General features: G+C 43.7%; 1 protein-coding gene across 24 annotated transcripts in view; it reads left to right on the top strand.

The window, feature by feature from the left end:
- The window catches only part of MAMLD1 (mastermind like domain containing 1), a 132,549-nt gene extending 120,766 nt beyond the window's left edge, over positions 1-11,783 (top strand). For 11 of the 24 annotated variants that reach the window (XM_083722741.1, XM_083722756.1, XM_083722739.1 and 8 more), the window contains 4 exons: positions 3,904-4,047; positions 7,121-7,189; positions 8,184-8,265; positions 9,218-11,783. In XM_083722741.1, coding sequence (XP_083578867.1) covers positions 3,904-4,047; positions 7,121-7,189; positions 8,184-8,265; positions 9,218-10,257 — 1,335 coding nt within the window. In that variant the 3' untranslated portion in view covers positions 10,258-11,783. The remainder of the gene's footprint in view (positions 1-3,903; positions 4,048-7,120; positions 7,190-8,183; positions 8,266-9,217) is intronic. The other 13 variants (XM_083722751.1, XM_083722742.1, XM_083722760.1 and 10 more) reach the window with 2 other exon arrangements.
- Positions 11,784-14,248: the final 2,465 nt, after the last annotated feature.

Genomic DNA, 14,248 nt, shown 5'->3' with positions numbered 1-14,248 from the left:
GATGGTGAGTGGTTTCTAGATAACCACTCTCACCCCTCACCACTGCCTCCCCCCCACCCAAATACAGCTAGTTCCAGGATATGTAAGACCTTGAATCGAACAACTTCAGTGGCTCCCCTTTTAATCTGGAGGAATCAGGGTGTGCAAACTGAGAACTCTCTCATTCTGCCTCCCAACTTTTATGGATGCCCCTGCAATCCAGAATGATGGTGCTGTTGGGACAGTGGGCCCCTTTGCTGTTCTTGGGTCCTCTGCAGATGCCCAAGACTGCCATCTAAGGGATCCAGCCTTGTGTTAATTCTTAATGAGGGCCCCAGGTGGTGCAAATCAGGCCAGTGCTGTTGCTTTCTGTGAAAGGCTTAAGAAACAGAGCAGCACAAACTCTTTAGCTCACCCACTATGGACTGTATCGTCAGTGTTTGAAACTCCCATTATTCTAGGTGCATTTTGTGACAGGAAATTTCATTAGCCCAAGCAGTTTCTGAGCTCTGGGCACAGTACTGCACGTAAGATTTGAGAATAAAACTGCAGAGTGGAAAGAAAGGAGGATCTTTTTCTGCTTCCCCACTCTCAGCTACTCTCTGAAGACTGGAGCAGAGACCCTCTTAAGAATATCAGGGGGGTGGGCAGGGGAAGGAATAGACCATGTGAAAAATGAACATAATATTTCAGCTGCAGATCATACATTTTCAGCTTTGTATTCTTGTTCTTAAAAAAGTGCACCTAGACATTCCGTTGTTGCTCCCATAACCTAGGTGTAAGGAGCCATTTAGCTCCTAGCTTTCATATCTCAGTTTCTAACACCATGTATGATCCAGAGGTGCTTTCTCCTTCCTCTTAGATGAGGGATTTGTAGGAGAACACTGAAGAGCCCTGGCCAAAGTGATGCAAGGTTCTTGCAATAGTAAATTACTTTCCCCTGTGCCATTCAAACAAGCTGTAAAGTTAGCTAACTCTGGCGTCCTGTCTGACGTTGCTTTGAGTACCTCAAAACTTTCTGCACTCCAGACTAACAGAATGTAGTCAGATATATAGCTCATCTTTGGGTTTCAGATTACAGGAGATGGCATTTTATTAAGCTCTTAATGAGCTGTGAAATAAAGTCTTCTTTTTGCCTGGCACCTAAAAATGTGCCACGAAGGCATTCCACAAATGGGGAGCCACCAAAGAAAAGTTCTCCTGTTCTCCTCTCTGGACCTCTTGTGGAAAAGGTACACAAAGAAGGGCCTCAGAGGAAGATTACAGGGTCTGGGCTGGTTCATATGGGGAGAGGCGGTCCTTGAGGTATTGCAGTCCTGAGCCGTTTCCGGCCTTGTAGGTAAAAACCAGCACTTTAATTGATGCTGAAGAGCACTCCCCAAGCATAACCCTCTGGAGATGACTGTCCCAGCAGGACTGGAACCACCAAAAACCAGTGCTACGCACCCTTAACTCAGACAGCTGCTCCAGAAAGATACCATGGTTGAAGGTTTTAAAAGCATCTTTAAAGGCATTCCCACAAAGATAGCATTACAACAGTACAGCCTGAACATGGACAGTAGATAATTGAGTATAAACATGGGATCAAATAAATGCATGCTTTAAAAGTATCTCCTCCTACAGGCTGTTCCTATCTGGGCCAAAATACCAATTCCCAGTAATTCAACATAGATCAGACACATTATATCCTACCTTAAGGTTGACAGTCACTTATATGCTTTGGATATATGTGGCATTTTAAATGTGTTTGTGGGAGGGCCATTATTGGGGTTTTTAAAAATGTATTTTGTGTTCTCCCTTTTTGTTTTTATGTTGTAAACCACCCTGTAATCTTCAGATGAAGGGTAGTATACAAATTTAGATGATGCTGATGCTGATAATAATAATAATAATAATAATAATAATAATAATAATAATAAAAATCTAATTGGATGAAAATTTATCTGCCAGGAAACTGATAGGATTAATGTGGCCAGCATCTGTTACACTGATTTTGTGGTGAACTGGTTTGGTCCAGACTGTTTGAAGACTTACCGTATTTTTTGCTCTATAAGACTCACTTTTTCCCTCCTAAAAAGTAAGGGGAAATGTGTGTGCATCTTATGGAGCAAATGTAGGCTGCGCGGCTATCACAATGCAGAACAGCAAGACGGATCGCTGCTTTCACTGCGCAGCAATCCCTCTTGCTGTTCTGGCTTCTGAGATTCAGAATATTTTTTTTCTTGTTTTCCTCCTCCAAAAACTAGGTGCATCTTGTGGTCTGGTATAGAGCGAAAAATATGGTACCTGTTCTCATAGCAATTTCCTTGGCATTCACATTTATCTCGGAGGCCCTCTCGTTGATGAAAGTCAAATTGGTATATCCTAGGGACAGGGCCTTCTTAACTGTGGCTCCACAATTGTGGAATTCGCATTCCTCGGAGATCCTCACTTCCACTGGTCTTCAGATAAGAAGTGAAAACTCTTTTATCCCACCGGGCCTTTTTATGGACTAGGTTTAGGCTAGTTCTTGTATTTTTCTGTGGTGGTGTGTAGTTTTAGGGTGCATTTTAACTGTTCTTATTATGTGCATGCTGCCTTGGCGGGATGTAAATAAAATAAAATTTAATTGGCCCAACCCATTCAGCTTTCCACAATGGCCCTCTTGTCCTTCTTTACAGAAATTCACAATCACCTGCTATGGACAAACATGAATATATTGGCGACAGTTGTTTCTTTTTCTCTGTCTTAGAGAGAGAGAGAGAGAGAGAGAGAGAGAGAGAGAGAGAGAATGCTTCTGGTAATTTAGATGCTATTTGGCCTTTCAAACATTAGAAAGATTCCTGGTTTACAGTAACTGCCCAAAAGGGGGTGAAGCCAGACTTCAAGTGGCTTTTCCTCAATTTGCAAAAGCTCATGTGCCTGGATGCAGAGGATTGGGCGAGTGATTGTTGACAAGCCAGTATGACACATTGTCCGTATTTTGCTTAGATGCACAACAGTTCTTACTTGCACCGTAGACAGGAGTTGGAACTTGGTTGCACAATTCAGATACCTCATTATTTCGGAAACTTAAATATGGGTTGTGGTGACTTCTGAATAGACAAATCATATTTATGATGGGTGGTTCTTCCTCTAGAGATTCCTGTACCTAGAGATGGGAGAACTGTACCAAAGGAAAGCAAGGCAGATACTGTATTTTTTGCTCCATAAGACACACTTTTTTCCTCTTAAAATCTAAGGGGAAATGTCGGTGCGTCTTATGGAGCAAATGTGTGGTCCCTGGGGCTGGGGGAGGGGAACCCGGGCTTCCCCCACCAGCCCCAACAAGCTCCTGTGCAGCTCTGGGGTAGCCCACGAAGCCTCCGCAGGGCAACGGGGAGCCTTCATCCCGCTGCCCTGGGGAGGCTTCACGCGCTATCCCTGGCTTTTGCGGGAGGTGGGAGAAAGGACAGAGCACGGCTCTCTCACTTCCCCCACCTCCCGCAAAAGCCCCCAAGAGCCACGCTCCCTTTAAAGAGCTGCGCGGAGTATGTGTGTGGCTCTTGGGGGCTTTTCCCCGAGGAGGGAGAAAGGCAACCTGTCAGTGACTGCAAGCACCGCACACATGCTCCACGCGGCTCATGAAATGGAGCGCCGAGCAGAGCCTGGGATGCATACAATAAATAATATTTAAATAATATTTTTTTCTTGACCCCCCCCCCAAAAAAGTAGGTGTGCCTTATGGAGAGAAAAATACGGTAATCTCTAAACCATGGTTGATTGGAAGCTCAGACCATGGTTTTGGTTTTAAACTATGGTTGGTGCACAACTGGGCTTTGGTGTGATTTTGGAACTGAGAGCCACTCCATCGGTCTTATCTGGAAAGTTTGGACAGATGGTCTAAATGCCCTTTTAGTGTTTGTCCTGGTTAAAAGAGTAACAATATTTCCCCCTTTTTTAAAGAGATCTCAAATCATTGCTAGACTTCAGGAGCCACTAGAGATCCCACCTGCAGTCCCAGCCTCAGCCTTGGTGAATGGCTGTAACATAAGGAACCATCTACTGAAGCAGCAGATAATGAGACGGCAACAGCAGCAGCAGCTACAGGTTGGTCTCTTAGTTTCTCTGGGAAGCCAGATGACTGCTGATAGGGCTGTTATTTCAAGTGACGAGACTTCTTTAGATTACCACGGCAGAGTGATGGAACTTAAATTGCAATGCTGTTATCCCTAGGGTTAGTTCAGCAGTTGTGGTACTTGATTGAAGTCTTGCAATGGGAGCCATCTTTCCTCATGCTTGATCACCAGCCCTACTTTCTACGGCAAGCAGTACTGGTGTTCGAAGTCTAACTGGCTCCCAATAACTTATCACCCCCAAGGTGGCTCACAAAGAACAACTGCACCAATGCAAATACAAATAATGCAAATGATTAAAAAAAATCAAAACAAAATCTTAAATTCCCAATGGTATTAAAAAAAAAAGTCAAGATACATTTCTGTTCCTGCCGAAAGGGCAAAGCGTACTCCCCACCAAAAAAAAAACAAAGAAAATTAAAAGACAGCAAGAGTAAATACTTAAGCAGTCTTCTAGGGGTCCCAGACGATTTGGAGCAAGGCAGGTAGGAAAGCTTGATGGTTTGAAAAGCCTCTCCCTCTTGGACAGAACAGAGGAGGAGGAGAAGGAGGCAGCAGTGATCAAATGCATGGATGTGTTCAATCAGGACACGGGGAGGCACAAGTTAAGTTCATAAGAGGCTGTATGTAATCTTTGTGGGTTTGTGGAGGGGGTTGTCATATTAATATACCTAGTGAGGTTAGAAAAGAAGAGACTTCCTTTACAAAAGCTATTTTTATTAGAATCATAGAATCCTAGAGTTGGAAGAGACCACAAGGGCCATCGAGTCCAACCCCCTGCCAAGCAGGAAACACCATCAGAGCACTCCTGACATATGGTTGTCAAGCCTCTGCTTAAAGACCTCCAAAGAAGCTTGAAAAGAGAAACAAAGAAAAAGCGATATGCAAAAGTTAGAATCAAATACCAAACATTTTAAACATAAAAACTTAGAAGAAAAGAAAAGATAAGATTTCTGATTCTCCATCTATCGGCTTTATAGACTTAACTTGCTCCATAACAGTATCTAACTCTTCTGATTTCCATAAACCAACCTTATGTCAGTCTTCAAACCCAGATATCACAAGCTCATTCTCCTTTTTGCGCAAAAAGCCCATAAGGGGTTTCCAATCGTTAATAAATGTCAACAATGATTTTTCTCTAATTAAACTTGTCAACTTTGCTATCTCAGCAAAATCTATTAGTTTCAATAACCATTCTTCCATAGTAGGTCCTTCCAGCTTTGTGCGTATAAAAATCTTGCCGCTGTGTCCATGTATTGCAATAATCTTGCATACTCTTTTTCTTGTTGTATAGTGGTACCTCTGGTTGCAAACGGGATCCGTTCCGGAGGCCTGTTCGCAACATGAAAAGAGTGCAACCCGCAGCGGCGCTTCTGCACACGCGCGGGTTGCGATTCGCCGCTTCTGCGCATGCGTGTGATGTCATTTTGCACTTCTGCGCATGCGCGAGCGGCGAAACCTAGAAGTAACCCTTTCCAGTACTTCCCGGTCGCCGTGGGACGTAACCTGAAAGAACGTAACATGAAGCGGACGTTACATGAGGTATGACTGTATATCCATTAGTTCCAGCAGGAAGAGTTCTGGTTTGAGTTGAACGTTAAGCTTCAGAATCTTCTGTATCAATGTGTCTATTTGTATCCAATAGTTTTTAGCTTTTTTGCACAATAAAATGTCCCCTCGTGTTTTTGACACTTCCAGCAAACAGTTGGAACATATTTATACATTCTAAATAACTTCTCAGGACAATGGTACATCTTTACATGAAAATTCTCTTTTAAATCATAACACAGTGTGTATTTTAACCCTTTTGTCCTCATATGTTCCCACTCTTCCATCTGTATATTATAACCAAAATAGATTGTTCCTAGATAGTTATTGAAGACAGCTGGTGGTCTCAGTACTCAGTGGTCTCAGAGGGAAGGCAATGAAACAGCTTATTGGGGATCTGTCTAATAATACTCAGGGCAAAACTACGTGCAATTCTTGTGTGTCTGTTTATAAAGCACAAACTTGTGCTAAAGGTGACCAGTTTATTTGACCAGAAAAGACCAGTTCTGATTTGAAGTTATTCCAAGTAAGCACACTTCCATTTATTAATTTACATAATTTGTTTTATTATAAACTACCACCTGCCCACTTGAAATCCATGGAAATTACAAACCACTGCCCACATTTCTTTCTTCCAGGGCCTATTTTTACAGCTCCCCATCCCAATTCATGGCTAGAAACTGACTTATGTTTAAATGAAAAGAGAGGTCTTCCAAATATTCAGTTCTGTGCACAAATGCTCAGTCCTTGGATGAGATTACAGTGTGGAGGAAAAACACACATATAGTTAATTGAGGTGGTTCCCCCTCTCTAACTTTCCTAGTCCTAGAGAGACCTTAAGATCACATCTTGTCTACATTCTTAAACAGGTTGCTCAGCAAAGGGACAAAGCCCCTTCCTTTCATTAATGAAGGAATTCAGGGCCAATGCAACACAGTTCACTGCCACCCACCAGTTGCAGCCTTCTGGTCCTCCCATCACCTCCTCATGCTGCCTGCTTCTGGGCCATCTTTCCCAGTGTCTTGTTCTCAGCAACAAATGGTTCTTTCCTTGGAGCAAGGCTTTGGAGAGGGCCGATGTTGCCATCATTTTGGCAGTAGCAGATGCTGTTAAAATCCTTCACACTAAATTTCCCCAACGCCTTGTTCCGAAGAAGGGCCTTTCCTGGGACCGAGACATAGGCAAGCAGACTGGGCAGCCCTCAAGAAGTGACACTTTGCTGCAGTGTCGAAGTGGCAGCAGGGCTCCTAGACTCCAAGGTACAGGCAGCTGGGTCTTGGGGCTGGACAATGGCTGGCAGTGGTCAGCTGGCTGGCCGGCCAGCAAAATAGCATTGAGGGGCAGTCAGCAGCAGAGGACTTGAGGGGGTCACTGGTCTAGCATCCATCCCAAACTGCCACCTAAAACAAAGTGATCAGCTTGCCTAATGGGTGGGCTGGAGCTCTAAACCAGCTCTTCAACTTGGATGCAGGAACTGAAATGCAAACCTTTTGTTCCAGGGCTATCAAAGACATCGTATTAAAGTATATAGACCTGTCTCTGCTCTTTCAGAAAGTCGTCTACAGCTGGTAAACATCCGTTGCATGTCCATAGAGTAATTGCATTGGGTTATGTTCGCAAACTTTCTGGATGGGTTTCTCTCTCTTTTCCCTTCCCATACCACCTTGCTGGATATGGGGAGAAAATCAATAGCCGGTCTTTCTGTTACCTGTTCCAAAATCACTCTGCCAAAATGTGTTTGCCTGGCTAGATTAGGACATGTGTTAGCAAGCTTTAAAAGTTTATTTGCTTTTATTTCTGTTTAAATACATGTGTTAAAATGTATCTTGTCTCAGTGTTACACATTGCCTTTTGGTGGTGTTGCCCAAAAAGGCAGCCTATAAATACTTTAACTAATATCCTAATCCCTATTAACTCTAATAAAAACCAAACTTCTATGCCTGGTTCAAATCTAAATCCACAAGAAATTTTTACCAATGAACCACAGTTTGAACAAACCACAATTCATTGAGTTCGTGCGTATTGGGAATTGTTGTTACTCAGTCACACTATTCCAATTGCAAAGGTTCATTTTTGTAGCAGTCAACAGTGGTATGTGAACATGATCTCTGTATAATGTGTTGCCTCCCACCAACATTGGGGTTCCCAATAATTCAATTTAAAATACAAAGCATCATGGTGCTTTCTAACAGCCCTTAAGGAATAGAAAACTGATACACGATTTATCCTTTTCTGAAAGAGAGAAACAGAGAGAGAAAGAGTGAGAGGACAGAGGTGGGGGGGAATGGGGAAAAAATACCCTTCTATTGCAGCCCTTTCCCATTTCACCTGGATCTCAACCCAATGAGATTGTTTAAGAGAGTGACAGGGTGCAACAGAAGGGGAGAAACAACCACTCAGTGAAAAACGAGGTTGGGAAGTTGACAAAAATAAGAGGGAAAATTGTAATTATGTATTGATTGTATATGTTTAAAATGTTGAAACTTAATAAAATATAATTGCAACAACAACAAAAGAGTGGAACTTGTATTTGATGTGAACATTTTTTCCCCTTTCGCCTAGGAAAAGCAGAGACACAGCATGATGGGAGTATCATCTGAGCAGAGGGGTCATTTTGTGGGGCAGCTGATGAATCAGTTTACTGGTAAGGAGTTGGAGAGCATATTCTCGAAAGCTTGACCCCTTTTGTGTGTGCTATTTTAATTCAGGGATTTCAAGGAAACTCTTAATAATACATAAATATCCTGCTTGCAGATCTCGCATGCCTTCCATTTCTGATTTGCATAAGCCAGCCTGACCCTTAATAAAAAGAAGGGTCCTTTGGAATACAAGGGGTTACATGCCTAAGGTGCTGTCAAGTTCTAGTTGTGATAGCCTCCGAACTGTAGGTTCTGCAACGTGGACTTCAGCAGAGCAAAGCTAATTTCATATAACACAATTCCTGCATTTGCAAACTAGAGCTGAACTGTGGAATTCGGAAAAGTTAAGATATTTGAAATGCAGGCTTCACAATTTTAAATTACTGGTTCTAAATTGGATGGATAGATTTTACACGCCACTGGTGAAATGTGAATATAGCAACTCTATAAATAAGCAAATAAATCATTGAGACGCAGCAGAGGAAATTGAGCTGCAGCAGATTAGTTTGATTTTTAAAACATGTTTGAAGAATGTTCAGGTTACCCTTCCACCTTGTTGGGAGCTGAGGGTTCTAGTTTGGCCCCAGCTAATCCCTGACAGACTGGTTCTCCATGTGCAGCGAATTTTTTTACATGGAGGAGCATTCAAACATAAGATTTTAGGTTTACCTGCAAACCGAAGTGCTGAAGCCTAGCAAAAGCTGCACTCTGTAATCTTGCTGATCATTTAATTTGTCTCTAGGGCAAATTGTGTTTGAACCATTAAACCAGAACACCTTTACTCTATTTAGCAGAGAGAGAAACTAGCTTTGCAACAGTTAAAAGTGGCACTGGGATGTGTGTGTTATATTTGTATGATATTTTGTGCTTAAAGAATTGAAATGATGCATGCAGAATCCAAAGTGTCTCATGCCCAGACTCTTCCTAACTTAATGCCTTGCTTGTTCCTCTATGCAGCCGTTTCCCAGCCCATGTCAGCAGATTGCACTCAGTCCATGTCGACTCCTTCTCCAAATCACCGCTTAATGTCATCTCCCCAGGGAATGTTGCAGAGTACCTTGGGCTCTGGGATCACTCAGATGTCCCCTGTGAACCAGAATACTGGGGCAGTGGTGATGATTGCACACAACCCCAGCAAGCAGCCAGGAATGTACCCACCTAATGCCGATTTCAGCCTCCCAATGCGGCAAAGCCAAAATTCCCTGGGTATGAGTTCCGGAATGCAAGCGGTTCATGGCCACCCTACCCTTCGGCCTGGCATGGTGCTGGCCAGCTTTGCCTCTGGTTCCCTATCAAGCCACACTTCGCAGCAACAGCAACAGCAGCAGCAGCAGCAGCAGCACTTGAGGCAGCAGACGATGCCAAGAATGGCTAACGTCTACTCCACCTCTCCTCAGATGTGGTCACAAAGGATGCCAAATCAAAGCCAGATGGATGCCAGTATGCAGCAGTTCTCTGGCAATGCTATCTTCTCGAAGCAGAATGCAAGGCCAAATCTCTCTGGTCCGTCGTTTACCCAGTCTGTGGCACCACCCAATCAGATTGCTCCTGGGGTCCATGCCAGACAGATGCAAAAAGCCAGTATGGGACAATCAGGCCAGAACTTGGGCCCTCTGAATAACCAGAACCTGAGACCCAATCTGACAAGAGTACCTTTGCAAGCAGCGATGAATGTCATGAAGCCAATGCCGCAAGGCATAACCAGTTTTAGCCAGCTCAGTGCTGCACATGCAGTTGGCCTACCAACTTATCCTGGCTCTGCTGGCCAGTCGTCAGGATCGTTCAGCAGAATGAGCCCTGCCTCTGAGATGCAATCCCAGTACGACTTCATGGTCCAGCAAAACGATGCACTTCTGCCTGATAACTGCAGCGATGTTGACTTTATCGATAATCTCATGAAGAATAGCGGTGGCAGCGGAAGCAGCGACGAAGAGTGGCTGAATAATTTGACAATGATAGATGACATTTTGGGGCAACAAAGCTCTGGACACGTGTGATTCTTGAGGGATGATGCTGATGGGTATGTAAATAATCTGTGCAGGACTAAAAAAAGAAAAAAAAGCATTTACAATAATAATAATAATAATAGAAATCCTCCCCTTCTTAATTAACTTGCCCAACTAACTCTTCACCTCTCTCCCAGATTTTTCAAATAGCGCTGTATATATAGTTGAATATTTTTTGTAAATTATGTTTTCCTAAACATTAAATATGGAAGTATTTATACTTCTTTGCTGGACTCTTTGTAAATATCCTATAGACTATTCTCTCCCTTTTCTCTTTCTCTCTTTCTATTTTTCTATTTTTCTATTTTTCCCTTTCTCTTTTTCTATTTTTCCCTTTCTCTTTTTCTCTTTCTCTTTCTCTTTCTCTATTTCTCTTTCTATTTCTCTCTCTCTCTCTCTCTCTCTCTCTCTCTCTCTCTCTCTCTCCTTTCTTATTTTTTAGTATATTAGAGGAGTTGAGTTACATCTTGTTCTAAATATGCAAATGTTAGTTTCAGTAATACTGTGTATTACAGCATCAAATATTTTATGTCCAGAAAAATAAACGGGAAGCAAGGACTGCCACATTCCTTGCCTTCCCAAGCCCGTGTAAATCTAAGATGACAGATCAACTGAATTAAAAATCAGTTTTGATCTGGCCAACAATAATTCAATCCCTACCAGGCCCAGGAATTCATCCAAGCAAATTGCTTAATAAAGGAGTTCATTGTGGCAAACTCTTTTGCTGGACTGAAGGTGCCAACAACCTGTACACTGTTCTTTTGCTCTTTCTATGGCTGTGGTTGACCAAGGTCTGTTCCACACAATCGGTGTTTGTGCTGAATGAGTACAGCACCAAACCATGAGTTGCCCGTACAGACGAGCCACAGGCCGAGCATCAGAATCACCTCAAGATATAATATTTGCCGCTTGCATCAGCTACAAGTCACCAGGTGATGAGTAAGCAAGCAGTGATGTAAGCGCATGTGTGAACTGGTCCACAGGGTAAGAAGGTGGTTGATCTGAAAGACTGTGACAAATACCAAGTGCTTTTGTAGAAAATTATCTGTGTCAGAAGCGCATGCAAGCCTGAAAGCATGAATGTCGCCTTTCAGCAATTAGAAACACTTTCTGGCTTGCGCACCTCAGCAGTGTATAGTTGCAGTTTGCAGTGTATAGTTTGCAGTTTGCAGGCTATCTGTTCCTAGTTCTAAACAACTTTCGTATCTTCTTCTCTGTTTTTGATGAGACTGTCCTTCCTCCCCTCCCCCCCTTTTCCATTTCTCACCTCCCAGGTAAAATGTCTATAAACGCTAATAGCTTAACTTTCGATGTTTTTCCTGTTAAATGTATATTTAAGAGTCTGTTTATAAAAGAATTCCGTTCTACTGTAAGCTTTCTTCAACAATGTTCATACTTTGTGTAATCCGATTTTAATGGCCACATCAGCATCCATTTGTATGACAATGTCCACTTCAAGCACACCAAAATGTTCTTTTTTCCTTCATACCATAATAAACTGCCAGGGAAAAATTGCAGTCACTGCATGTTTTCATTTATTCTTTTTGCTTTTGTTTTTGTAGAAAACAGCATTTTAAGTAAGAATAGTAATGCTTGCAACTGGAATGAATACTAGGCAACTTGCAGGCATTTACTATTTTTGGAGAGGGGCAAGGTCACAAGGCTTGCAACTCTTTTGGGGAAACTGAATCCCTGTTGCTAGAAAAAGGTTTTGAGACCTGCAGGACAGAGAGACTGTAGTAGTTCTGCCTTAACACCTTTTGGAAGCCCTGGTACACGAAGCAGGGAATTGGTGCCTGACCTGCAGGGTTTCACGTTGTGGCCCTGCAACATCTACCACTGTAGTGACACCATTGGTTTCTGCCACAATAGCACAGTGCTGGCAGGAATCCACCAGTTTATGGGGAAGGGCCATATCTCAGTGGCAGAGAACATGTCCTGCATCTAGAAGGCTCCAAAAGAATCAGGTAGCAGATGATGAGGCAGATATTTCTCTCTCTGGGATCTGCTGCCAGTCAGGAGAGACCAGGATTTCCCAAACCTTGTTGGCCTCCTTGATGAGCTTATAAAGCTGCCATCAACCTCAACCCCAAGGTCTTAGGGATGTCAAGAAATGTCCATATGTAATCCAATATATAATAAATATTTATTAATCACCAGTTGCCATTACGTGCAACCGTAAAATATAAAAACAACAACAACAACCCCGTATTATAGAGGTTTCTTATTACTAAGCGAAATGCATGCACTTTATTTCTGAAGCTCATATTTCCTAACCAAATTTTTGGCACTAAAGCTCACAAACCTCTCACCCCCCCCCCCCAGATCTTCATTCACCACTCTCCCATTGATTGTAGGCAGCCTACATTAATTGTAGGCATAGGAACCATCTCCTAGGCCCCCTCCAAAATATTTGAGGGGGCCGCCCAGCAGAAGTTGATGGGCATTGCCATTCAAATGGAATGTGTGTGTGCTGTGTATAAGATCGATTATGCAGAGTGGGGATTATGTCCGCCCGCCCCCAAATATTTTATTCACGTTTCCACCCCTATGTCAGCATGGCCTCCCGCAAAAGAAAGCTCTCTTCTCAGTTATACTGGTAATTACGCAGTGTGAAATGCTGCCACAGGAAAGGGGAGCCCCCTAAGCAAACACCTAGAGGTATGTCACTGCTCTACTCCTGGGCCCACAGACGCACTTGTAGGAAAATGGGGCGTTTTAATTTATTTTCATTATTTGTTTATTATATTTCCACTCCAATGTCCCTCAAGGTGTTCTCCCGCTTCCTCATGTTATCCTCACAACGGCCCCATGAGGTAGGTAAGGTACTTGCCGTAATCTTACACATTGTCAGTACTCGGGGCCGGCCCAAGACTTCATGGCACCTGAAGCAGGCCACAAAATGGCATCATGGAAGAAGGGGTCAACGGTTGAAGTGGGAATCAATGGCCATTGACTCATGGTGGGCGGGTGCAGACACCCCGTAGGGCAGCCCCTGCCATTTCCTCCCTAAGGGTAGGCAGAGACCAGCAGCACCTCCTGGCGAATGCCAAGAAGCCGCTGAAGAGGCATGGCAGCATGGGGGGCACTGCCGAGCAGACAGCAGCTCCAACCTTTATAGAGTGTATGGCAGCCATGCCTTCCTTGGAAGCTGGGTCTGCTGCCCCCACAGATCCTGCCACCTGAGGCAGTTGCCTCACTTTTCCTCATGGGTGGGCCGGCCCTGTCAGTACGTCATTGTGGTGTGCTTGCCATAATCTCGGCTTCTGTTCCATGAGAGGAGGGAGGATGAGCTGGTGAGTGGGGATTCTCTTGGGTGAGCATGGCAAGGACCTCAGAGGAAGATGTTGCTGCCTTGGCTCAGGTCTCCTCACATGCTGTGGGTGCTTTCTGCTCCACACTCCGCAGCAGCGGTAGGCAGCACTACCACTCTACCCTTGCTTTCCCCTTCCCCACTTTCTGCTCCTGCCCCCTTTTATACAGGGATTCTTGATGTGTGTGGGTCTGGCCGCCCAGCACCTCCCACTAATGCAGGGATGCGGGAAGCTGGCCATGCTGACTTGGGGGTGGGGGGGTGGAGTCCAATAACATCTGGAGGGCTACAATCCCCCTTCCCAGTAATAAATGCAAACAAGAAGTCACAAGGATCACTCAGTTGCCTCCTATGCCAACTTGCATATCCTCCAACATTCCTCAGATGAAATTTCTCACTCCCCACCTCCAACTGACCCTCCTTGAACCCCAGTTTTTCAGTGTGTCCCCCTCAGAGCATTTCCTGTCAGAAGAAGGGAGACTGCTAGCAACGGGACCAAGCATGCACGGCCTCCACCGTTCTGAAAAAACAACCCTTAATCCCTATTTTATTTTATCATTTGGTAGATTTACAAAAAAGAAAAACACACACCAATAAATAAATTTTAGAAAGGGGCAATATTAGATACAAGTGCACAAAGCATAAAAAATAAAAATAAATACTTCTTGC

The sequence above is a fragment of the Podarcis gaigeae genome (genome assembly GCF_964106915.1).
Source record: "Podarcis gaigeae genome assembly, chromosome: Z".
Lineage (NCBI taxonomy): Eukaryota > Metazoa > Chordata > Lepidosauria > Squamata > Lacertidae > Podarcis > Podarcis gaigeae.
The sequence above is the reverse complement of the archived record's forward strand: the minus strand, read 5'-3'. Positions and strand labels throughout refer to the sequence as shown.